This window comes from Ctenocephalides felis, unplaced genomic scaffold (genome assembly GCF_003426905.1).
Source record: "Ctenocephalides felis isolate EL2017-DRISC unplaced genomic scaffold, ASM342690v1 CF-g0.4_SCAFFOLD_03570, whole genome shotgun sequence".
NCBI lineage: Eukaryota > Metazoa > Arthropoda > Insecta > Siphonaptera > Pulicidae > Ctenocephalides > Ctenocephalides felis.
The window spans coordinates 20,308,543-20,334,877 of record NW_020539724.1 but is presented as its reverse complement, the minus strand read 5'-3'; the positions used below and the strand labels follow the sequence as shown (position 1 = coordinate 20,334,877).

The window sequence follows — 26,335 nt, the reverse complement described above, 5'->3', positions numbered from 1 at the left end:
ATTTTTATCTACACTATTGTCAACGCCAGCCAATTATATGGATACTGGAAATGAGATGAACGAAGTTCAAAAGAGTTTCAGGTGAGAGATAAAAAGAATGGCATTTTTTAATTTGACTGGTAAAATTGATATATGTAATTAATATAATATAATGCATTGATATGTGTAATTAATACATATTAAATCAGAAAAAATTGGTCATTGCTCGTTTTTAACATTGCTACGACTTCAATTAGGATCGATGTTAGACAAATGTTTAGCTTCAAAATAAGATAACCCTGCAGAAACTGCAGTACCAAAAATATCATTTCAATTCATCTATGAATAGAATGTCGTTTATTCACTAAAAACTTATTCACTAAATTTAGTAACTAAATTTCTGTTATTTACTTCCATTTGAACAAATAACAATTTTTTCATTTAAGTAATTCTGAAATTTTCTTATTATTTATTTTACTGAATTTATATCTCTTATAAAAATTTCCAGACGAAGTTAAAATGTTTGATGGTTAATTAGCAAGGACACCGAAATGATTATATTTCAGTATCTCCTCGATATATCCAAAAATATGACACAAATAATTATATTGCTATAAGTATTATTATTATTATTAAGGTTTTGATTATAAAAGCAGTTATTTACCTCTTTTCCTTCTACTGATCCTCCAAAAATGCATATTTTATTTACATTCATAAATCTTCAAATGCCTACGAAGCGATTTTACTCTGTTCTTGAACTGATTTTACCTTGATCCTTAGTATTTATTCATATAGACTTCATATAGGCATTTCCACCAATATCGCTAATCACAAAATCCTAAAAATTATAACAAGTATTATAAAAGTTTTACATTGTTTTCGACTAATATTATTTTTTTTTTTTATCTTAAAGATCAAAAAAGCATTTCTTGAACTCACAAAATCCTACTGCAAGTAATTTTGTTTTTGATCAAAAAAGCATTTTTCAAAGCTCACTAATTACAAAATCCTTAAAATGATTACACCTAAGATAAAACTACAAAATAATTTTTTCCATATTCTTGGATTTTACTTTTTAAAAGTATGACAGCAAAGCCATGATATCTTAAATTCATAACATACCTAAGAAAAATAAATAAAATAAAGATTTTGCAACGAGCAGATAATAAAAGCATTGCTTTCGAAGCAGTTGGGCACAAAAACCTAAAAATCTGCAGAGGCCATAAAAATATAAGTCTTCTTTTTAGTTGTGATTATATTTTTACTTCTTGAAATTAGTAGTTTTTTCTTAACTTTTAATGCATAGTATTTTCACTTCCAAAAATATAATTGTTCTAAATTTTCAATTAATAATGAGTATCGCAGCTGCCTGATATCAAGATGCGCGCAAGGCAGTGCGCTTAGAAATTGTGGTTAAAATGAAGGTGAAATTATTTATTTATGCTAATTAGCAACAACTTCATTATTTGATTATATGTAATACTTTTCACCTATGATGTTATATTAGATGTTATATTTTTCGATAAAAATTTTCTTCATAATTAACTTGAAAAAAAGAATAGCACTTGTTAGTTCATGTTCATTATTTTGTAATAATTTTTGTGAAATTGTAAAAAAAAGTTGGAATTTATCAATGTAAAGGCTATAGCCTATTTTAACCCGTCTTGGAAATTTTGTATTCGGCAATTTTTTTATTCATAATGTATTGATTTATATAAGGATGCTCGTTGTCTTGTAACATAATATGTATCATATTCAGATATTTGATGGTTAGATGTAAATTTTATGACCAAGTACGTTTCTAAAACTCGGGTCAATCCGGGTCAAAAGATCTAAATCTGGGACAAATATTGCTTTTAGAAAAACGCGGGACACAAGGTGGAAAACCGGGACTGTCCCGGTCTTTCCCGTCCAAACCGAAACATATGGTCAACTTATTAAAATGACCTGACAAAATAACTGAAAAATTTAGTTACTCCTTTCTTCGATTAATTGTATTTTTGTCCTGTTTGCAGATCATAAAAGCATTTCCCCCGAACCCGTTAGCCGCAAATTTCTAAAAAATCATCGCACACCTTTCTTACGATAGTGTAATCATTATACTGTTGGTTTCTTAATGATCGTACGATTTTCACGGTCGATGACATGTGAACGCGGCTGGAAAACCGCGCAGAATTGACATCGCCATTAAAATGAAACCCACTGGCGGCGACGACTGAAAAAGACAACGGCTTTGGCTTCATTGCACGCCAAATTATTTTCAAGAGTTTATTATTATTGCAAGGGAATTGTTTATAACTGTTTACCGTTATTGTTATCTCTGCAAATTTCTTTAACCGACATTCTTGACAGAAGTAATACGTACATATATAAAAGCATTAAATGGACGATAATTTTTAGCTTTGCTAACCTGGAAACAAGGGAGGGGGGGTAATAAATAGCTTAAATATGATGTTAAAATATCAAATACTTCATTGAAATGAAAATAAGTTTTTTTAAGCATTATTGACTATTAAAATAACATCAATTAAATTTGTTTAATTTGTAAAGGTGATCGTACGTCCAATTTTAGCCGGGACATTTCCGGATTTTCACCTTGTGTCCCGGGTTTTTCGAAATGTAATATTTGTCCCGGATTTAGATTTTATCTCCCGGTATTTTCCAAAATAGGCAAATTACCAAAAATTATGAAAACAAATAAACAATGCTATTTCTTACATTTTAATTATGAAGAAAGTGAAATAGAATTTTATGCTCAAAAGCGAAAATATAATATCGTAGATAAAAAAGTAGTACATTAAATCAAATAATAAAGTTCTTATTTGATTTCTTATTTCTAATAAATGATTCATATAAAAACTGATTTTTTTGTATTCTTAAATTGCATTTGTTATTTTCAAGACCACTTTTATAATTACGGTAATTTTGGCATTTCTCAGTAATTTCTTGCAAACCTTTTGACTTATGTTACTACTTGGTAAATTAGTCAATTTCGAATATATCTAGACGTCTCCAACACTTGCTCGAGCTATTTATGTTAATTTTCCTTGCAAAATCCCAAAGGAATATACCATACGTCCAAATTGGCTTCAAGATTACTTTATAGGGCTTATAGTAATGAAAGCTTCGTAAAGATTTTTTTTAACGTAGCAATGGCCACAGAGAAAGGCTATTTTATTTGAAAACATATTTTAGATCTATACTTTCTATCAAAGTGGATAACAATACTGCTTGATCTGAGGGTGCAATTGATGCAATATCTTAACTTAAAATTACAAGTTTCTGGTTGTATTACGTTTCGGACATCTTGATATCAAACAGTAGTGATGTCAGTCTTTTCTTGAAAATATATATGTAATTATAATTTCAAGTGAAAACAGTTCTTGTGAGCATTGCTGCAACATAATAAATATGATCACACATATATTACATCATCATTAAAAATATTTAATATTTGTCTCATTGTCAGCATGATGATAATGAACCATTTTTAATGATATTTGCTAGTTGCTTTCTAATTATATTAAGTTAAGAAAACACAACTTTATAAATTACATCCCGTTAAAAGTTGATAATTTCGATAAAGAAACCTTATTTGATATTCTTGATTTCATAAACATCAATATTTTTTATAATAAATGGTATTACGAATAAATTATTAGCACGATTGGAAATAACTAGTTAAGTGTGAAAAAATCAACTTTACGAAATACAAGTTTGATAATATAAATATCAAATATATATACAATTCTCCCTTCAATTTTTTCTTTGAATAGTAATTTAATTAATTGATACCTTTAACATTAATTCTGCAGATAATAACTATCGTGCAACAGCAACACCTTTCTGATTATTATGTTAATTAAAATAATTTACATTTCTGAGGATTTTTTTTGTAAAACTGATAAAAAATATAACATTTTAGTATGTGATAGAGTATTTCAAGAATAAAAATGTGTATTCTTCAAGTATACAAACTGCTATAGTATACTTCATATATACAGACAATTAAAATAAAAGCAACTATTGATGGTCACCTGCTTCGATTATTATAATAATTAAAAAAACACACATGTATGGCAACCTTTATTTATTATTAGTCTTATATAGTAAGTTTAGTTTACTATATAAGACTAATAATAAATATAGCAACTTCATAGAATCTAATTCGTTCAATTAATTCTCTACTAATATCATATATAATATAGCAAAGAAATAAAATTTGATATTTCGTATCAACCTTTGAACTAATTAATAAATATGCAATTTAATTTAGTTCCTAAAATTATAGTAAATACAGGAATGAAAACAGCATTATCAACGTTTTTATACAAATTAATTAAAAAAAATAGATCCACATCATTGACAATTGATATAATATGATCCACAATTCAAAAATTTGGTGATTCTAAGTTCCATCAAAAATGTGGTACTTAAACTCAAGTTTATAAGCATCCTAGCAAGAAAGTAGTTAGATCAAATTAACCAAACAATTAAAATAATTAAACTAAATTTATTTATCAAATATTTCTAATAAGTATAAATCCATTCCACATTTTTAGTACTATCATCACTATAAAAAATATTATTGCAGGACGTAGTTCTTAGATTTATTTTTTTGAACTTTATAATCGATTGATTTAATGTTTTATGTGGGTAGATAATATTATCAAATAAATGATAAAAAAAGTATTTTTAAGTATTTGAAGTTCTTGATTATATGTAAATTTTGTTTTGTTTTTATGTGTTTATGTAACCCATTTCAAGCATGCAAAAATTGAACTTCGTCACGATTGTTTGAATATAGATAAGACGTTTCAACAATTTTATGATTTTTTAAAATGTATCCAAACCCATATAACCATACATATGAAAACCAATTACAGAATTACATAGGTATAAATATCAAAAGTTTGTTAAAACTTTTTTTAAAAAAAATTAATTATTCACGATACGTAATTATATAATTTTTATCATATGTAAATGAAGATGTTGAACAAATATATGTCATGAATTAGTGGTTACTGAAAAGTAGCCTTTGCCCTTGCATCAATAAAAATAAGTCATCAGTATTAGAGTTATGGAAAGACTATCAAGTTTGTTTGTTAAAGAAAGTGATTAGGTACTTGGAAAAAATATTTCATATAATATTATTTAAACTTTTAACTTTATTTTCAGTGGTTATCGCGTGAGGAACGACTCTCTACGAATGGTATATTTTCACGACCAGACTATAGCCGTAGTTGAACTTGGCGCGAAGAAACTATTGCTGAGTTGTGAACTTATTGAAATATAGTAAGTACAAGCAATTTTTTATATCTAACATAATCTAGAAAATGAAAAAATGGTATTTATTATAATTGCGAACTATCTAAAAGTTGATATGAAGAGCTAAAACTTTCAGAGAATTGTTTTTTATCAATTTGGAACCATTTGAGCCCTTGGGAGCAAGGAAATTCGAAAATGTCCATATTAAGGACCACCCTAGTAAATATATTATTATATTATTTTTTCTTCGTCTGATCAAATTACAAAGTTATAAGCCAAATCATGTATAAAAACCAGAATTCGATTATGATAATTTTATCTTTTGGTACAATGCACTTGAATGCTAAATAGGTTCGATATCCACCTTGCAAATTATTAAAAAAGAAGCAAGTATTCAATGCTACTTTTAATTTAATCAATAATTATTATATCTTTTTAAATCATCTCCGTTTTCTATTAAAAATATAGAACAAATGAGAATATGTTCTCGACTAAAATAAATATATCATAGTTAAGGAAGACCGTTGGGTTGCTTTCTGTAATAGCGTTAGCAAAATATGATCCATTCACAACATAGAGCACCTAGCTAGTTCTGATTGTTATATTCCATATTCAGAAAAAATATTAATTTTATACAGATTTAATACAAAGATTAATACCGTATTTAATGTTACATGTTAATTATCTGTATGTATAATATCTCGAGAAACAGCATGTCATGCATATATACGATCTTGAATGTTTTGTGCTAATTTCTTCTTGAGTAATTATACTCTTGACACATCTTAGATTAAAATATTGCACATGTGTGCTTCCTGTAATATATAAGCGTGCATGTGAAAGGAAATATGTGCTAACAGACCCGAATTCGATATGAATTTACTATAAAAAATTTAAGTAAATCAAACGATAGTTTCAAAATATTATGCATTTTAAAAATAAAGCCACTATGAAAAATTTGCTTTACCACTATTATTGTTCACATTCCCCATCTTATTATGTCATGATCGACCAAGCTCTTTCTTAATAACTGGCAGTTAATACGAATTTAGGATCAGTAGAGCCCCGTTAAGACGATTATGCCCGATACAGTTTCTCGCATAATACGCCCATTTAAGCTGGTCTCTGCACTTAGCATCATAATAATGTATGTATTATATAGTAAGTATTATTTAAATACCAAAAAATATAAAAAAATCAGGCAATATTAAGCGTAGTATAATATTATTAAAATATGTTCCTCAATCTATCATAATAAGAAACATTAAATTATTATCGGATAAGTTAATTTTCCAACTATTCGAAAAATCATAACTTTTGATAACGTTTCAAATTCGACTATGGTTTTTATGTAATCTATTATTTTACTTTTTATTTTTACCTTCAAGATTTAGAATGCAAATTTATTATTCCTGATAAGTAAAATTAACACCATAAAATCGTCATATCATAAAACATGCAATCGACAAAAATCTAAATATTTTCTTTAAATTAAAATAGTTCATGTAGAAACTAAGGTATTTTATTTCAATTTTTAAAACAAATGATATTCACGCTTTTGTAATTTATTATCAACACATTTTAAATTCGCAAAATTCATAAATTTTTCTTATATAATTTTTATTTTGTCTTCATTTAAAGTCATCATTCGTTTTTTGGTTCATAATAATTATTTAATTAAATATTTTTTACTTCAAATAATAAATAAAATTTAATTCCATGGCATTGCAAAATTGCAACACTAGGCTAGATCAGTTACCAGGTTATGTCTGTAAATAATAAATACCAAGCAAGTCTGTGAATTTTCTCATTATAATTTTATTAAAATATACGGTATTTCAATCATAAGAAATTTATAAAACTTATATTATTTTACATATATTATAAATTTACAGCATAAAAATTATCAAAGCTTTACCATATATGGCAAATTAAGGTTTTCTCCAATCACCGAAATTTTACTATTGTTTTTTATTTTCCTTCCAACTTTTGAAAATAAAGTATAGTTTGTTTAAAAACGATCTCAAATGTAATTTTTATCACGAGCAAACAATTTTTTTCGTGCTAACGTGCTTTTTAGTACCTTCTTTATCTTTTGCTCATAATTACGTTTATCAGTGTTTCATTACATTGTCCAGTTAAAATCAGTTCACATACATACACAAACCAATACCAATCAATATTGGTCCAAACGATTTAGAATGACTTGAAACGCCGAGAAAACTTAAAATTAACAAGTTGGATTTGCTGAGAAAAACATTAGCTTCTCCTTCGGGAAATTAATAAAATTGAAAATAAAAATAGTATGCGTCGCAAAAAAAAAAATAAGTTAAAAAATATTGAGAAAAACTGTTTGCTGCACTACTAGACTAGATCAGTTACCAAGTTATAAAAAGGTAAATTTTATAAGGAAGTATGTGAATTTTCTAATGATATTTTTATTATAATATTTTTATTATAATATCGAGCTTGATATTACCCATTTTGAAAAATTATTTCTACATTTTAGGGAACAAACAGCAATTTGAGTAGTACATATTGCTCGTTTTTATTAAACAAAAAACTATTTTAATCACAAGATTCCAGGTTCAATTTCGACCTCCAATAACGAAGTTATTAAACAGAAGTGATATCCGTTTGCACTTAAAAATAGATCACAATTAGGAAGGTAAATGCCCTCTAAATCAGCGTTTGTAAATTAATTAATCTGTGATAATAAATTATAAATAATCAAAGAAGCCTTCAGAACACCTGCTAGTTCTAACCACTGTTTAATATATATAAAAAAATGAATAATTTGGTAGCACGTGCTTTAAACAAAAAATATAATTCAATTGAAGAATTCATTGAGATATAAATTGTGTTACATCATAATTATGAAGATTGTAATTATACCATCGAGCACATTGTAATTTATATCATACATATATAAGTAGACATATCTGTATAAAGTACATATACATATATACATACATAAATTTATATATATATGTATATATATATATATAATATGTAGGTATTATATACAAGTGTATGAGCGTACGAGTAGAGTGATAAAGAGAAAGTTAAACCATAGATCAATACCCGTTTGAGCATATATAATGCATACTAATTAGTTAGTTATTCCATGTTCCAGTAAAATACATTATAAACTAACTATTTCATAATATACACTAAATGTATTCAAATATTTACTAGAATTATTTAAATATTTAATCTTTAATTTGATATATTTGATAAAACTTTTATCATACACTAATTGACCCAGCCAACGTTGCTTTACCATATAAGGTACTTGTAAACAATTTCTAAAGAATCCAAAAATTGTCATTTCAAACTTTTGAAAAAAGTTGATATTTTGAGTTTCAAATAACACTTGCGGCTCGTTTAATAACGTCTTTATGTATAAATAAAACTACAAACAAAACTACTTACAACAATTAAATAATATTCATCTAAAACATCCTATTAAATGTAATTGAATATCATCTGTCAAAACCATTTAATATTTGACGTATGAGCCGCCGTCCATTGTTTTATTCAAATTACGCTTCTATAAAAATTTTCAAATTAAAAATGTGAAGTTTCTACGAGGTTTTGAAATAATATCACACTTTTCTCACAACCTCTGGATTAGCATGAATTTTTCAAGACTAAGACTGACCAAATCCGTTCAGTCTTTTTTTTGGGCCTTAGCATACCTAACATAATACTGAACTCCACTTTTTATATATAAAACTCAATTATAGTTACACATAGTATTACGATATTCTGAAAATAATTTTCTGATTGAATGAGTTGCCCTTAATCCACATGCTATACGTTTTGAGTACTTATGTTGCTGTTTACTATGATGTTAGTAATAATTAGAGGGCAAGAGCAGGGCTTTAAGACCCAAGGGCAAAAAGATCCGCCTCCAATATCTCAAAAGCAAGTAAAGTTAGGAATTTTTTTACAACAATATTTGAAAGTAGAGGAAAAAAGCTTTGTAAGCACCCATCGACATAAGTCAAGCAACGTTTCTATCAGCAGATAAACGGCCATGTTTGAAAATCTATAACAAAAAAATTTTCTCTCGTTGTTAATTTTTTTTTGGTTTTGGTTGTTTAGTATTATACGAGACCTTAATATAATTATTAAGTATACGTATTATGTATACTTTATTTTGATTTGAAGTTAGATTCAACAAATGTTTTTATATAACCTCTATAATTGCTTATATATGAGTGGAGTAAAAAGGGCAAATTAAACCTTTACCCTGGCAAAAGTGTAACAATAAAAAATAGTAAATAAAAATGTAAATTCGGTTAAGAAAAGCAATTTCCCAAGAAATAAATTAAATTAATAGTTATTCCATCAATATTTTTTAAAGACTAAATTTTTTTTTTATATTTATTTTTCATAGCAAGCTTTACAAAGTACATTCAGCTACATTTGTTACAGTTATATATTATTTGACTGCGTGAGAAGGATCGCTATTGACTTTATAAATTATTAGTGATTTATTTCACCCATTGACCTGTAAAAATTATACAATATTCAATTTAAATTATAAGGTTGATAATAATAATTTTCTTAATTTCTTCAAAGTCTAACAATATACGACATGAATTAAAAATATTGAAACCAAAAAAATGTAAATGCTTAACCCCGTTGTATCAATATAGAGCGCACCCAATTTATATGAAATATGATATTCTCACGTAAGAAAATAAAGTAGATAGATTCTTCTAACAATTGCAAGTCTTGCATGTGAAAAGTCCAATTGATTTTACAATTAATTAAAATTTTTTAAACAAAAAGAGCTTGATTAACGACATTTTAAATAAAAAGAGCAATAGGCAGTTTTGCAGAATAATGACAGGAGATTTTGCCCTACAGGAGGGCGATTTCTCAATTAAGGGAAGAGATATTTTAAAAATAGACTCGACATGACTTCAACCCTTTAGCTTTAGGTTATTTGAATCCAGTAATGGATACTGGTGACAAATTAAACAGAAAAGAAAATTTTTTTTAACTTCAGTTTTTATTCATTCAATTTTTCAAAATTCACTTAAAGAACTCACGTTTCTTAAGTAAACAAAATAGTTTATGAAAGTTTATTTATGTGTATTTTAGCATAAATATTTTGTAAATTGTAAAGTTGAAAACTCTTAATAATGGCTTAACTATTGGTAAAATGTTTTCTAACATCTACAAAAGTTTAAGTTACAATTTGGTTTTTAGGTAAACCAAAGTTACTTTCTGTCAACGCCCAAATAAAAATGTGTATTTCACATCACGATGTTCAAAAATATCAATTATTGCTTCTGCTCTAATACTTCTTTATTTTCGAAAATAAATACTAATTGGCGCTAGTTTTATGTAATTATTGAAAATAGAAAGCAAAAAATGCACGTTTTGAATGAACGTCTTTTGCAAAACAAATTATGTTATTACGCGAATTTAGTAATATTTTGTGATTTAGTAATATTTTTTATTTAGAAACTTTCTCAAACCAACTGTGGAGTGTATAAATAAACTAAAATTATATAAACAATAATCTACATATATATTTACATGCAAATAGACATATGCATAGATACATGCAAGTAGACATGTATATAATAATGAATCATATTGCAAATCGTCTTTCTGCAAACATTTTAAAGACAATATTTTATATCGCTGCTTCCTGCATGTCAGGTTCATCGGAAATTTGTATTCCCTATAATAATCTCTCGCTATAAATCGAGTGAACAATCGATTAGAGAATTCTTTCACATATTTGTCAATGAAAATTTAATTTTTTCTTAGTAGTTAGAGTTATGAGCTTTCATTCAAAAGTCTTACGTTCGATAACCGCCTCGGACAGTATGATGTCAAGTAGTAGGGATACCGGTTTTCACTTGGAAATGTTAAATAATATTACTGCACCCAATAAAGGTCATCAGTATTAGGATTTCTAACGGTAAAAATTAAATTCATCCAATACAGATAAGACAACCATTGGGTTGCCATTAGAAAATCATAAAATACATACATAATTAAACTTTTTCTATCAGAGTTCTAGTGGGTGTGTTTTCTAAATATTTTTGGAAAGTTAACAGCCCAAAATTGATTTACGATTCTAAACGCTAGTAATGTTATTAAAATAGCGAAAAATGGAAAATTTAATTTTTTGAAATCTGCGTTTCAAACATGTATGTAAATGTAATGTTTTTTTGGATGATAAATATGAAGAAACTTTAATATTTTGCTATTTTTGCTATTTTCCAATGTTATCGCTATAGTTTCTAGCAGAAATGAAGTACACTGGCACTCTGAGGAGTATAAAATAAAAACAGGCTGCCTGAACATTCTAATAGCAAGAAAGTTGTTAGATTAATAAATAGCTTGTTAGTTGTTTTAATTAGTTAATTTATAACAGATTAATTTTCAAAAAAAAAACGATGACCTCTTTAAAGTGTACCACAAAGGAAAAACGCATTTTTACTTTTTTTCTTTTTTCCTTTTTATACTAACATCACTGGACGTAGCCAGTATATTAATATTGTTTTATTTAATATTTTATGTAACTTTAGGCCAAATTGCAAATGCAGGCAACAAATTCACTTGGGAATATTATTAGCAAGTTAATAAGTTTCCAAGTGAAAATAACCTTAACCGAACAAAGCTGCATCAATGAAAAAGATAATATTACAGAAATTGTAATAATGATTAAATGCATCACACGTAATTAGTTAAGTCAAATAATATATAAAAAGTCTTACATTGAATTTTTTTGAATGATATGATATCTAAATCAATAAAAAAGTATTCTACATCAAAAGTATGACTGATGATCATTACATAAAAATATTACTGAGTTATTAAACGCCCTTCTCATTAAAACATCGACCTTGTGAAGAAATTTCCTTCAGAGCATATAATATATGAACGTAATGTTGGTTTTCCAAACGACAAACCAAATATTAAATATTAAAGCGAGATCAATATTTTTGAATTATTTAAACGGTTGTTTCACATACCATTTACGGTTTCTGTATGCATTCTGTTGAAAACTTTGTTAATGTTTATATATATATATATATATATATATATATATATATATATTAGGGTGGTCCTTAATATGGACATTTTCGAATTTCCTTGCTCCCAAGGGCTCAAATGGTTCCAAATTGATAAAAAACAATTCTCTGAAAGTTTTAGCTTTTAACTTTTAGATAGTGCGCAATTCAATCAAGCTTCGTATGGAAATAGCATGGAAAAAATTTTGAAAATTAAAAAAAAAAAATTTAGGTATAACTTAGCGACAAATGAATTTTTTTTAAATTAAAAATACCTGTTGTGAATAAATCACCCATGCTTCTAAGTACTCACAACAGTAAACATCTATAGTTTTCGATTAGTAGCATTATTAATTTTCAACTATAATTCAGTATTTCATATATCGAAACAGATACTAGTCGTATACAGATATTATTCTCGTATACAGATATATGATATATAAATAATTTTATAAACATATGTGAACGTTCAAAAAACCCAAAGAATAGCCTTGATGTTATTTTGGAATTATTCGTTCTTATTAATGTGTAAATTATTGAAATATAAAAACCTAATGATATATAGTTTCAAGATCAGTATTTCGAGATTGCAGATATTATCTTAACAAAAAATCCCATGTGTCACTATATAAAGATATTTATATATTCTTCTGTCTGAATAAGAACTTTTTGTTTACTATTATAATAAAAGCCGCAGCAAAGCGTGGTCGGGTATGCTAGTATATATATAATAATAAATAGTAGTCTCTCCAAAGGCAGGTCCATGGTATGAGAGCACCACAAATTAATGATTCCCTTCCTCTCCCTTGTTTATTATTTCCATTACAGTTTCGTTTCCACTTCTCGCGTAAGTCATCAACCATCTGCATTCTTCTTCTTCTCATATCTCTTAGTCATATTTTACTTTTGACGACGTCTTGAAAAAAGCAATATTTTTGCGGAATGGATCCGATTCAGTTTCCTTTTCTTTTCAGGATCGTGCTGAGCAATTTTCTCAAGACTTATACATTTGCATTAATCTGTGTGATTTGATACTTCTCCTGAACGGTTATTCGGATTTTGATAATTCTTTTTAGAGTTTGTCAAAGAAAATTTTTAAGATTTAATGAACGATAGAACTATAGCAATATTACAGAAACAATTTGCAAAAATTACAAAAACCACTTATCATTGTTTGACATTGAAAACATTTGAACTGTCATCTGCTAGAAATGTCAATTCACTTAAAATTTGAATTTAGCTGAAATTATGAGCCTAGCTAATATTAGAATATAATATACTAGATAATGTAATGTCTACATTATTATTGCCGAAAAGCAGCTTAGATGTACCAGAAATTAAAATAATATAAGATACAGTCAACAGTATATGTATGGCAGATGAAATTATATAATTCAGTTTAATAAATAACGTAACAAGTCCAAATTTGCATGCACATTATTTTTTTAAACTGATGCATTTTGATTTACTTCACTAAACTATTTAACAATACAAAAAAATATTTCTACTTATTAAAAAAATGATTTAGAAATTTGTTTCATGTGTCAAAAATTCATTTGTTTGTCATTGGATATGGAATATTTAGCAAGTTGATCTTAGATTGAAAAGTGCTCATATGAACTAAATTTTACAAATTAATTCATCTAAGATTTGAACATAAACAATTATTATTTTATCAAGTTATTAGTAAGAAAAATGTACTTTGAAAATTATAATTGCCAAAAATCAACTAATATATCGTACGGGATTATGAAAATTATAGACTTAATTATTGAAGCAATTATGTTGTGTGGTAAAATCAAATGTGATATTGTCTTTTTACCGCTGATACTATAATATTTTTTTCTGAATTTTTTATACTGCTTATGCTAAGATCATAAATAAATCACAAAGGCAGGACATCAAATAGGATATTAAAATGTTTATGATAGGATATTAAAACATTTGGAACGAATGTAGACGTGGGTACAGGACGTCTGTCGGGTTATCTAGTATATATATATATATATATATATATATATATATATATATATATAATATAAGGTAATTTCCCATGCGATATCGGGTTTATTGTTGAGAAGAACCGGTTGTATGTGATTCAATCATTCATTGAATTCGAGGCAGTGGGTCAATATATGGATTCAAATACTCGTCCATTTATATTATATATATATATATATATATATATATATTTATATATATACATATATATTATAAATGTTTGCGTTTGGAATAAACATTGTGAACATGTGAGTTCAAATTAATTATCAAGTAACCGGAAAGTATCATTTCCTTATGTAAATAAAATAGATTCATACATGTAGGTATATATAAATTGATTCAAATACAAACTAACTGGTAGACCATGGCTGGCAGTGCCTTTATCAGAAATTGCTTTGTTTTTTACACTTTTATGCTAGTTTTTAATACGATATTAACAGCTTGTCCTTAAAAGATCTCAAATAAAACATGCAGATTAATAACCATTTACATCTATATGGAATTAATGCAAATTGCATATTCACATGAATATGCTTTAGTAGCATAGCTATAGATTATAAAATTGAGTAAAAATAACATATTCAAATATTTAATAAAGTAATTAGTAAATAATTTAATTTATTTACTGTTAAAAATAAAATTTCAAAATAAATTTGTATCAACTAAATAAACTATTTGCCAAATTAATATTAGAAACTACCATCTGAACATTTCATTCTTGATCGATTTGCAATTTTTCTTGACAAAAAATATATTTTTAGAATTTGTGAAAGTTGTCTCGTAAAAATATTCATCACGCTATACAATGGTACATATAGAAATAACCAGTAAAATAATAAATATGAATGAATGAATTGACACGTTGAAATAATTATAATTCAGACCTGTCCTAGAAATTTATATAATAAATGTAATTTTTCTTCAAGTTTAAGTTCACAGTTTCTGAAGAAGATAATATCACTTATCCACAAAATGTTGATAAAAATAGAGACTAAAATATTTTTTGGGAAAAACAGATGCTTTTCATCTCAGAAAAGTAATAAAACAAACAAAAGTAGGAAAACATACGTTTTGGGTCTTAATTTGACCCATCTTCATCTCGTGTTTTTGTGTTTTTTTCAATTTATTTGAATGGTGAGTTCTTTACATTTATCTATGTCTATGTTTGTATTTTCACTTTTATATACTTTCACAATATATATTAGTTATAAAACAAATTTATTAAATTGATTAGATTTATGCTTTTTTACAAGTTTTTATTTATATTTTTCTGTAAATATGCATTTTTTATATTGTTTCAAATTGTAACCCTAAAATATTTGATTGTAGCACTGAAGATGGGTCAAATCAAGACCCGAAACGTATGTTTTCATAATAAAAACATTTTCCTTCAATAAAACTGTTTTTAATTACTGGATGAATGCCCAAGAACAATTTTATCATATTATTTTACCATCTGAAGAAAAACCATCATATATATATATATATATATATATATATATATATATATAAAACTAGCAAACCCGGCCACGCTTTGCTGCGGCTTTTACTATAAGCCATCTGATTGAAATTTCAATCTGATGGACAATCAACAGTTCAATACTATAAATCAAAATGTTAAATTTATATTAATCCAGGAACAAATGAAATGAGCCCATTACAAGATTTATTACAAATAAAAAAGTGACTTTACTTATAAAAGCGTTATGCCCTATTTGGCAGTATGCTTAGCTTAGTTGTTTTTTGATTATGTATTTAGGAAAGGTTCCATACTTCCATAGGTCACATATAAATAGCTTTTCATGTTTCAATATTTGCAATAGCTTTTCATATTTCCTTTGCGAGTTGTCCCGAAATATCTCATTTTTGACACCAACCTTTGGATAGTCTTTAAAAAAAATGTCATGTAATTAAGAAATATCACCACAGCAGCTCATGGAAATCTCAAGTAGATAGCCTCATAGTTACTAATATATTTTAAATACTTAAAATTCAAATTACACAAAATAAATCAGTTGAACACCTACCAGAACGCGCGACTCTTATATTTTATACATATATTTGCATAATTTCTCCCAAATTTTATATGCTCATGTTCTGATCGTTGCTCAAAAAATATATAAGAAAATATGTTGAATGTGTTAAAAATTTCGAAAGATATTTATTTGATTTAATTCTACTTAACAATTTTCTTTGAAAAGTGTGTAACTTGAGAATGAAAATCGATGAATATTAATCAATAACTAGCAGTGTATGGCATCGTGCCTTAAGGCAATTGCTGGAACTTTTCGTCCCGTAACGAAATGTTCAAGGAATATGAAATGTTGTCAAATAAATTTTTATAAATATTGTAACATAGTCTAATATTTATAAGAATGATATAAACTGAATTGCAAAGTTGAAATTATTTGTTTATAGTATATTAGAACTTTAGTCAGAAATAAAATTCAAATCTGAATTATTTTCGAAATACAAAAACAAAATTTTGAAAATTTTTCTTTCCAAAATCAATTATTTTGTTAAAACAAGCAGAAAGTTCTTTGAATCATTCAAATCGGACGCTTAGTTCTCTCAAAAACTGCCATTTTTTGCTCATTTAGCTCAGTATCTTCGAAAGGGCTTGACCTACCTTTGCCAAAAACTAATCACCTGTTCTCCCAATCATTACAAATTGAATGCTTTATGGATCATTCAAATCGGATACTCCTTTCTCTCAGAAACTCAATTTCTATTTTCTACACTCTTTGCCCCGTATCTCCGTAACGGCTGGACCTGCCTTTGCCAAAAACAAATCAGCACATCTCCCTATCAATAGGAATCGAATGTTTTTTGAACTATTCAAATCGGTTGATCCGTGCGCCCGAAAACGTGAACGAAAAAATGCGGACACACAAAACACAACACACAATTGTCAGGAACCTTTAAAACGTGGAGAAATGCAAAAATTTTCATTTTCCATTTTCGTCCTATTCCTATAACTACCCTACGGTAAGTCAAATAAAACTTCCCGTAGGGGTTGTAGCTGTAATTTCGAACGAATATATATTTAAGTCTAATCTGATGAACTACGAATTTGTATGTAATTCATTTCAATAAAAAAAAAATATCCGCCCCCGGGTGGGCTCGAACCACCAACCTTTCGGTTAACAGCCGAACGCGCTAGCCGATTGCGCCACGGAGGCTGTTGGTAGGAGTAAGATAAGTCTACTTCGCACCTAGCACACTTCGAAAATCAGTTCTTTTACAAATGTTTTCTGAAACGAATAATAATATGTAAAGTTCGTGTTTATATAAAATGCACGTATGGTGTTTTTTAATTGAATATTTTAAGTACAAATAAATAGAAAAATCAGAACAAATTCTGAGTTCTGTATACGCGAATTTAATTTAGTATACTCAATACTCAATTGTGGAAGGAATGAAGTTTGCTTTCTATCCCCCAAAACTATTTTTTTAATTTCGATTTGCTAATGAAATAATTTTAAATCTATTAAAATATGAATCCTTTTCTTAATTTGCATTATTTTATATGATTATTCATTCATTTTCTAATATGAAGACACTATAAAAATTACACACTGAATTTCAGAAATTTGGATCTGAATTATGTTAAAAAAAACTATTTTTCAAAATTCGCAAATATGTATTAATATGTACAAATAATTTTTATTTAAAACAACTTATATTTTATAAAAATCACGATGAAAAACATTACATTATCATGTTTGAATTTGATTTTGGTTGCATATATGTTTGGAGTGATTTAAGATTATTTTGTGTTCATGAAAAACATCAAGTAATCTAAACTTTTACCTGAAGAATGAAATTAAGTGACAATCTGTTATTAAGCCTTATAATTTCAATTTGTTCTTATATATTATCTAACGACTGCTCAAACTAAACTAGTTGCATGTGAAGTGGCATTTTGTCTTTTACAAGAGTTCGAGAAAATGTCTACAAAAATTCAATTTTTGTCTCACATACATGCATATTTTTTCCAATTTTGGTGTCAAAAAATTCCGAATGACTCGAATCGTCAAGAAAACATGAAATTAGCAAATCGGATTTTCTGACGAGCACATAAACTTCCTCGGGAAGTTAATAATGTAATACACAATTTTTAAGATTATTTTATTTTAGTAAATATATTTCAAACAGTCTTCCGAAATTAGGTTCAGAAATGAGAATCAAAACTATTTTTTTTTTAAAATTACGAATTTTTTAAATTATTTTATAGGTTTAGATTTAAATTGAAATTATTCCTTAAAAAATTGTGATTTTATAAATTTCTCATATTTTCTATCAGTTAATGTTCAAATATTTTAACAAGTTTTAATTTTTCAAAATTCCAAAATTTGGTTTATTAAAAATTTTCTGTTTTTAAATTATGAAGTTATATATATTTATATGAAAACTTATTTATATGAAAAAGTTATTTTTTTTTAATTCCGGTATTTTTGAATTCTCAATTATTATATAAGTTCAGACTAAAATTCGAATATTTAGTTAAGTTTACAATCAAAATGTTCTAATTCTTTAAACAGTTTTTCAAAGTATGGTTCAAAATTAATTTTTCAAAATTAAATTTTTCCAGTATTGTGATTACTGTAATATTAAGTTGAAAGACCTAAATAAAATATTCAATGTGTCAGATAATTCCACTGAAACATATTTCATTGTTCCCACGAACTACATTTTTATATCGTTTGAAGAAAATTTTACGAAGAGTACTTCAATTGAAAAAATCCATAATGTAATTAATAATTCACTAATTGTCTATGCAATGTAGTCATTCCTCAATACAAGTTTCTAATTAATTATCTAAATATTTAATTTTTTAATTTCAGTAATGATGCAGATGGTTCCGAACTTCTGGCAAAACTAGCCTCTACTGTTAATAGACCACTAGGTAAGTATTTTAAAATTATTGTAAAACTTAAAATGATTTATTTTTTACATATTATATTTTTAATAATACTGATAGGCTTCTCAAAAACTTTAGGAATCAGTGTAGATTATTTGTTAATTCTTACAACAAATCATATGTCATAACTTTAATAATATTAAAAAAAATAGGTTGATTCATATTAAAAGTGATAGACAGTTTTAGACATTGCTCAATTCTCGATATAAAAAATGATTTCTTTTTTTTTCTTTGACCTAATTTTAGTTATATAAATAATGCTAAAATGTCTGATGGAGGTAAATATTATTATCTAATGTTATAAACAATGATTGGTTTTGAAAAATTTACACAATTTGTTGGTCATTTATTTAGTCAATAAGAAAGTTTTGCTAAATTATAGGCTCTTCAGAGATTCGCAAATTGCCAACTTGAATCAAATACGACAGATAAATTTTTTAATAGCTTTTAAAACCTCTCTCTCTGATATAAAAATCCACTGTATATTTTATTTCTAGTTGTCTAAACCATTTAACGCTACTTAAAATTTTCTATTGATCATTAAATTGATCTAATAACATTAATTTATCAAGAGATATAAAACTACTATGAGTTTCTGATAATCGACTGACTGATCTCCCCAGAAATCTAATTATTCTTTTATATTTATTACAACTCAAAACTATAAATAGAAATAACTAAATGGAATAACACTTAATTTTATTTTATTGCATCATATACATATGCATCTTTTTATTATTCTAACTTTCCACTTCATTTAGTATATTTAACATATAACTTTCACTAGACTTGGATGCTTTTGAGATCTATTGCAAATGATGACCCACTATCCACTTTGTTCGCGAAAAAAAATTAGCACTAATTAAAAGAACTATTAAAAATTAAATTAATATTCATTAATTATATGCAGCAATTATATAATTCATTTTATATACTAATTTAACTTGTTTCATTTATTTGTTCAAATAAGATCATAAAAACGAACTAAAAGGTAGGAGGTAAGATCCTCGTTCATACAACCTTCGGGTTAAACTTCCCTTTTTCGTACAACTTGATATCAAATAGTAGTGATATACGTTTTCACTTAAAAATAAAAATCCAAATCTATTTCCAATTGAAAATATCCTTTCGAGGCATCGATGCAATATATTATACCACATACTTAGAGCTATGTAAAAATTTAATTAAAGAAAGGAACAACCAAACCAAATAAAATGCTAGGTAATAAAATATACATCACTACTGTAATAATAACTGTAATATTTCAGTAAGTTCTATAAGACCATGATATATATCGCCAAAAAAAGTTCCATAAAAATCGGCTTAAATTTTTTTTCAACAGTTAATTACAAAAAAAAACGGCTCGGTAGATTTTCACCTAAAAGTAATCAGTATCATTTCCAACTAATATCTTTCGATCGGTAGTATGAGATTAAATGTGGACGAAAAGTTTAACACTTTTTTTCAAGTTACACAGAAACGGCTCGGCAGATCGTCTCACAAAACTGACAAACGATAGTCCTCATTGAGATACATCAAATGGCTTTTAAATTTCTGAAATCGGTTCAGGCGTTTTTGAGAAAACGTCGATCAAAGGTCTAATTTCGACAAATGCCAAAAAACGATACTAGTTTTTGCAAACTTTGAAGAATTTTTAAAATTAAACGAGTTGTCGTAGTGCCGTAAGATTTTAGTATGATCTATAACACTATCTTATCTACCGTCAAAAAAAATCATAAAAATCGTGGAAACATTTTTTTTAACACTTCATTACAAGAAAACGGCCCGGCCGATCTTTATCAAAAACTAATCAGCACAATTCCCAACCAATATCTTTCGAACAGTTTTTAAATTTTCAATATCGATTCAGAATTGCGGGCTAAAACGTGGACGAATTTTTTTTCACTTTTCTGCGATTTACAAAGAAACGGCTTGGCTAATCGTCGCGCAAATCTGTTTACATACACTCCAAATTCGATCTCATTCGATTCAGAATGGCTTGAAACGTCGAGAAAACATAAAATTAGCGATTAGGAATTTTTGATGAAAACATAAACTTCTGGGAAACTTTGGGAAGTTAATAAGAATATCGAAAGTTTCGTGATAAGTGGACATAAATAGATTAAAGCACGAAAAATATTAAGATTGCGTGCACATATAAGAGGTATAAAGAAGTTGGTTGCTCAAAAAGTTACTTCTTTTAATAGAAACTATATAATTGCAAATCTTTTGCACTAAACTTTATGGTGCTAAAATAGAAAAGTTTATGTATAATGGAATCTAATTGATCCTCAATTTTTTCAAATATCGAGAATTGTGTCAATACAATATTCAATAATAAATAAATTTATTATTTTACTATTTACTAGATCTGTGAGATATATAAAATTTATAAAATCCAGTTGTTGATGCCAGAATATAATAAAAAAAATCATTACCCAAACGATTCATACAACATGCTACTCAAATGTTTGTACAATACTTTACTTACATTATCTAGGAATCGGTTTCACGGAGATGCTCCAACTGATGACCCAGTGCCAGACAGTCGACAATGTTGAAAACCTCCAATTGTCATCACCGATATCGACGTATGAAAACGAGTACGATGTGTATGGTGACAAGGCGTATGGTACCAAGACGTTTGGTGACAGGACTTATGACGACTCTGAATTCGAGGAACCCAAAAGCTCAACCAGCGGCAAAGGTCCGATTCGGGTCAGGCAGAGTCAACAGGAACACCAGCAGCAAAAACCGCAGCAAAAGCAACAGCAACAGGAGCAACAGGAGCAGCAGGAGCAACAGGATCAACAAGAATCCAGAGGGTTCATAACTACCGGTCCTTTGAGTTTGTTCAGCGGCATAGTACCAGGTACGATGATAATACACAAATTATTGAGATTGCTTATTATACACAAATGCATATATATATATATATATATATATATATATTTTTTTTTTTTGATGTAGATATAATATGTTTAATTTGAGTTAAAAAAAAACCCAAACAATTTAAAACGATGTTAACCGAGCATATAATTACTTTAAATCATACTATAGATTTTTCCAACTCCAAATGTTTACATTTTGAAGAGAACCTAATTAAAAGAAGATTTGCTGAAGGGTGTTGTTTTTGCAATCGCATAACGAGAGGGTCATAAACAAACGATTCGACAATACGGCCCTGAACAAAACAAATACGTGGTTCCTAAATACTAAATAGCGTGTCAAAATATCTTAAAAAATGACTAGATCCCATCGCTTTTTAAATTTCTTGTAAAATTTGAAAACATGCTAAAAACTGCTTAAAGAAAAAAGAAAACTCCGAACAGTAAATACTTAGTTTCGACTACTTGTTAAGTTATCATGTTTATTTGTGTGTTTTACCATTTGTGTGTTTTACCATCTGTGATGTTAAAAAATATATACTTTACCAATGTGCACATACTCATATCATAGATTATTAATGTTTTCATATGTCATATTAGGATACAAAATTGTAAATATTTATATTATTATTATTATTACTATTGTTTTTCTATGAAATTTCTTACATATTATTTATCTTTAATTTTTATAGTTAAATTGATTGCCACTGAATGAAGGCTAAGATGCTAGCCGAAACGTATGGATTTCAGATAAATTTCTAAAATCTCTCATACTATTTTTATTGATTTAACGCTCGACTTTTTAACTCAAATTAAACATATATATTCTGCAGAAATTATTAATTTTCTTTTCTTTGTTACCTAAAACCACTTTCATGATATTGAAATAATTTGAATTCCTTATACTGCCAAGTAGTATTCATCTCAAATTGAAATTGAAGTAGATACAAAAACGTATCCTGCGGGCAGCCTCTCTTAAATTCATCCTGCAAAACGAGATATTCAACTATCATTAATAATTCTCCAGATAGCTAGGATTACTATATATCAATAAAGAAAAATTAAAAATGCATTTTAAAATGAAAAATTACAATAAAAATTTAGAAGTCTCGACAGTTTATCTTCAGTGATAGTTCTTGAAGTAAAGGTTGACACTCTGAATGTAACATGGATATTATCTATAGACGGCGACACCCATATAAACGTAGAAGTCCTGTGGATGTCGTCTATAGACGACGCTCGTAGCGAAACAGTCCAGAATTTTAACTTGAAATTTTTAAATCGATTCTCAATTTTAAAAATGTAATAGATTGAAATATGTTTCTTCCAAGTGAAAATTGCTCTTTCGGGCATTTTATTGCAAAAATTAGAATATATGTACACTAAAAAGGGCAATCATTGAGTCGTCTTTTAACATAAAAATACGTCAATCATCGGGTAGGCTTCTCAAAAAGAGAATGAGTTAGTTAAGAAGAAGTATTAGTCCAAAAGCTCACAAGCATAGTACCTTTAGTTCTGCTGGAAAGACCATAAAAAATGCGCCTAGTTTTCATGCGCCAAATATAGAAAATTGGTTAAAAATTGACTTAAATATTTAGTGAATCTTCTCAAGATTTAATGCATATTAATAAATTTTATGTTGACATTAAAATGGAACAGACGATAAAATGTTAATTATTTTTCAGACTACATTCACAATTCGCTAATTTTTTATAGTTAATACGCTCATTACGTGTGAATGCTAAAAAACTATAAATCCCAAGCTTATAAAATGCATTCGATTAGAATCCAAGGACGCGTATATATTTATATAGACAGTCACTTTGATGAATAAAAATCAAATGTACATTTAAATATATTTCTTAATTTATCGTTATAGCTTCTAACCTAAACACCCTTCCATTGAGATTAATTAAGATTTGGTAACACTTTCGGCGAAACTTACACCAACTTTTGTGAAAAATCATGATAATTTAGTAAACAAAACTTATTTTCCATTGGAACTATTTTTGGATATTTTAGTTAATTTAATAAGTTCAAAAATATAAAAAAGTTAATTTGATAAGTTATTACCATCCCAAAAATGGTAAAATATATCGCCCCCGGGTGGGCTCGAACCACCAACCTTTCGGTTAACAGCCGAACGCGCTAGCCAATTGCGCCACGGAGGCTGTTGATAGGAGCGACGTAAATTTTCGTGGCACGAAACTTGTATCCATAATATGAAAATGAGTCACAAAAGATATTGGTAAGCGCATAACTCAATAACGCCTGAACCAATTTGACCAATTCTTTTTTTTAAAATGTTCGTTGAAGTTCAAGAATGGTTCCTACGGCGAGTAAAAATCGAATAATTGCCGGAAAAACCCTTAAAATAGCCCATTTTTCACATACAAACGTTAGTATTTTCATACTTTTGCCATCGGATACGGAATATTTACTCAAGTCAATGGAGCGTTTTGGGTCTGAATTTTTTTACTGTGCTCCAATTCGTATGAAATTTTGAAATTATGTTCATCTTACTCTCAAGTTCAAAAGTGAAAATAATTTAGACTCCTTTGCTATTCCCGGGGGGGATAACACCCCTCTCAGTGGTGTAATTTCATTTTTTTCAAAATAACGTCGGATATCGATAAAAGAACTAATTATAAGAAAAAAATGTTTTATAATGATTCTCAAAAGAGCAAATACTCATCATTTTATTTAAAGCAGTTGTACATTTGAGATCCATATGGGTGGATGCATATACATTTCGGTATACACTGTAGTGTAAAAAAACATAATAATTTTTAACTAATTGGTAAATATCAGTATAGGTTATTAAAAAAAATTGAACTTTTGAATTGTAAATATAAGTACCGGACAACGTCTGTCGGGTCATCTATAGTTTATAATATAATTTTAGGTGTATTACATATTTTATAAATTTAATTTCTTGAGTATGTGGTCTCAGGCTTAGGTTATATTTTACATATTTATGACATATATAATCTAAAAATACCATGATTAGATTTTTATTAACATTATTTGTTCATTACATGATTCTCGTTAAAATGTATATTTTAGGAGATATTTGCAAAAAAACGAAGAAAAACACCAAAAATATATGAATCTTTAGTGGACAGTAACTTGAAAAGTATTAGTTTTTTTTTGAAAAACTATAAAAAACATTTTTTTCTTATAATTAGTTCTTCTATCGATTTCCGACGTTATTTTGAAAAAATGTAATTACACAATTGAAAAGGGGTGTAATTCCCCCGGGGGGTGATGGCGCAACCCGAATTGTTTTCACTTTTGAACTTAAAGTCTTGATTAACAAAAATAAATTGTAACAAAAAAAAAAAAAAAAACTTTTGAACTTGAGGGTAAGATGAACCTAATTCCAAAATTTCATTCAATTCGGAGCACAGTAAAAAAATTCAGAGGTTACATTATTTTCTTTTTTTCTCTCCGTTTACTGCACTAGATAGTATTGTAGTTATTTTGATAAAAACACAATAGATCTAACCCTAAATGTTACCCTATAAAACTTTAATGTTGCTGATTCATATATTCAATTCGAACACCCAATCGCACGTTCAATCATATTATATTACCCATCTTATTATACCAAGTAAGTGTTTATTAAAAAATTTCTATTTTTCAGGAACAAAATGGTGTGGCACTGGCGACATTGCGACCACATATCACGACTTGGGAAGCGACAAGGACAGTGATAAATGCTGCAGAACTCACGATTTGTGCCCAGTAAAAATTAGAGCTTTCAAACAGAGATACAATTTGACGAACAATTCACTGTACACCAAGTAAGTAAATTAAGAAACAGATAAAAAAAAGATTTAAAATTTGGATAAATTCACACTGAAAGTTTATATCCGCAAAATTCAAGATTCTCATTCAGAATACTTTTTAAAATATTTAGGTAACCAAGTTTTTTTATTTCAAATTCAGGCCAAGATGTGAAGTTAAATAAAACTTAAGTATGATTAAATCAATACAAATTAGCTGAAATATCGAAATCACCTTTAAACAAATTATATTTCTTTCATATTTTTTACAGATCACATTGCCTCTGCGATGATTTGTTATTCGAATGCCTACGAAACACCAAGACTCCGGCTGCGCAGCTGATGGGAAACATATACTTCAACCTGGTCAGGGTGCCATGCGTCCATGACGCTAATGATGGACAAAGACAATTCAGAGGTGCCAGAAGGGGTTTTTAG

At 27.6% G+C, this 26,335-nt stretch overlaps 1 protein-coding gene and 2 non-coding genes across 3 annotated transcripts; 1 reads left to right on the top strand and 2 right to left on the bottom strand.

Moving 5' to 3' along the window:
• On the top strand, nucleotides 1-26,335 carry LOC113383177 (SUN domain-containing protein 2-like). Its single transcript, XM_026621422.1, has 6 exons — nucleotides 1-81; nucleotides 5,158-5,274; nucleotides 19,145-19,206; nucleotides 21,722-22,093; nucleotides 25,756-25,915; nucleotides 26,170-26,335. Exons 1-6 carry the CDS (start codon nucleotides 38-40, stop codon nucleotides 26,333-26,335), a joined length of 921 nt encoding a protein of 306 aa, XP_026477207.1. The 5' UTR covers nucleotides 1-37.
• Trnan-guu lies at nucleotides 17,406-17,479 on the bottom strand. The gene has a single exon. It is a non-coding gene; the product is annotated as a tRNA-Asn (tRNA).
• On the bottom strand, nucleotides 24,207-24,280 carry Trnan-guu. The gene has a single exon. It is a non-coding gene; the product is annotated as a tRNA-Asn (tRNA).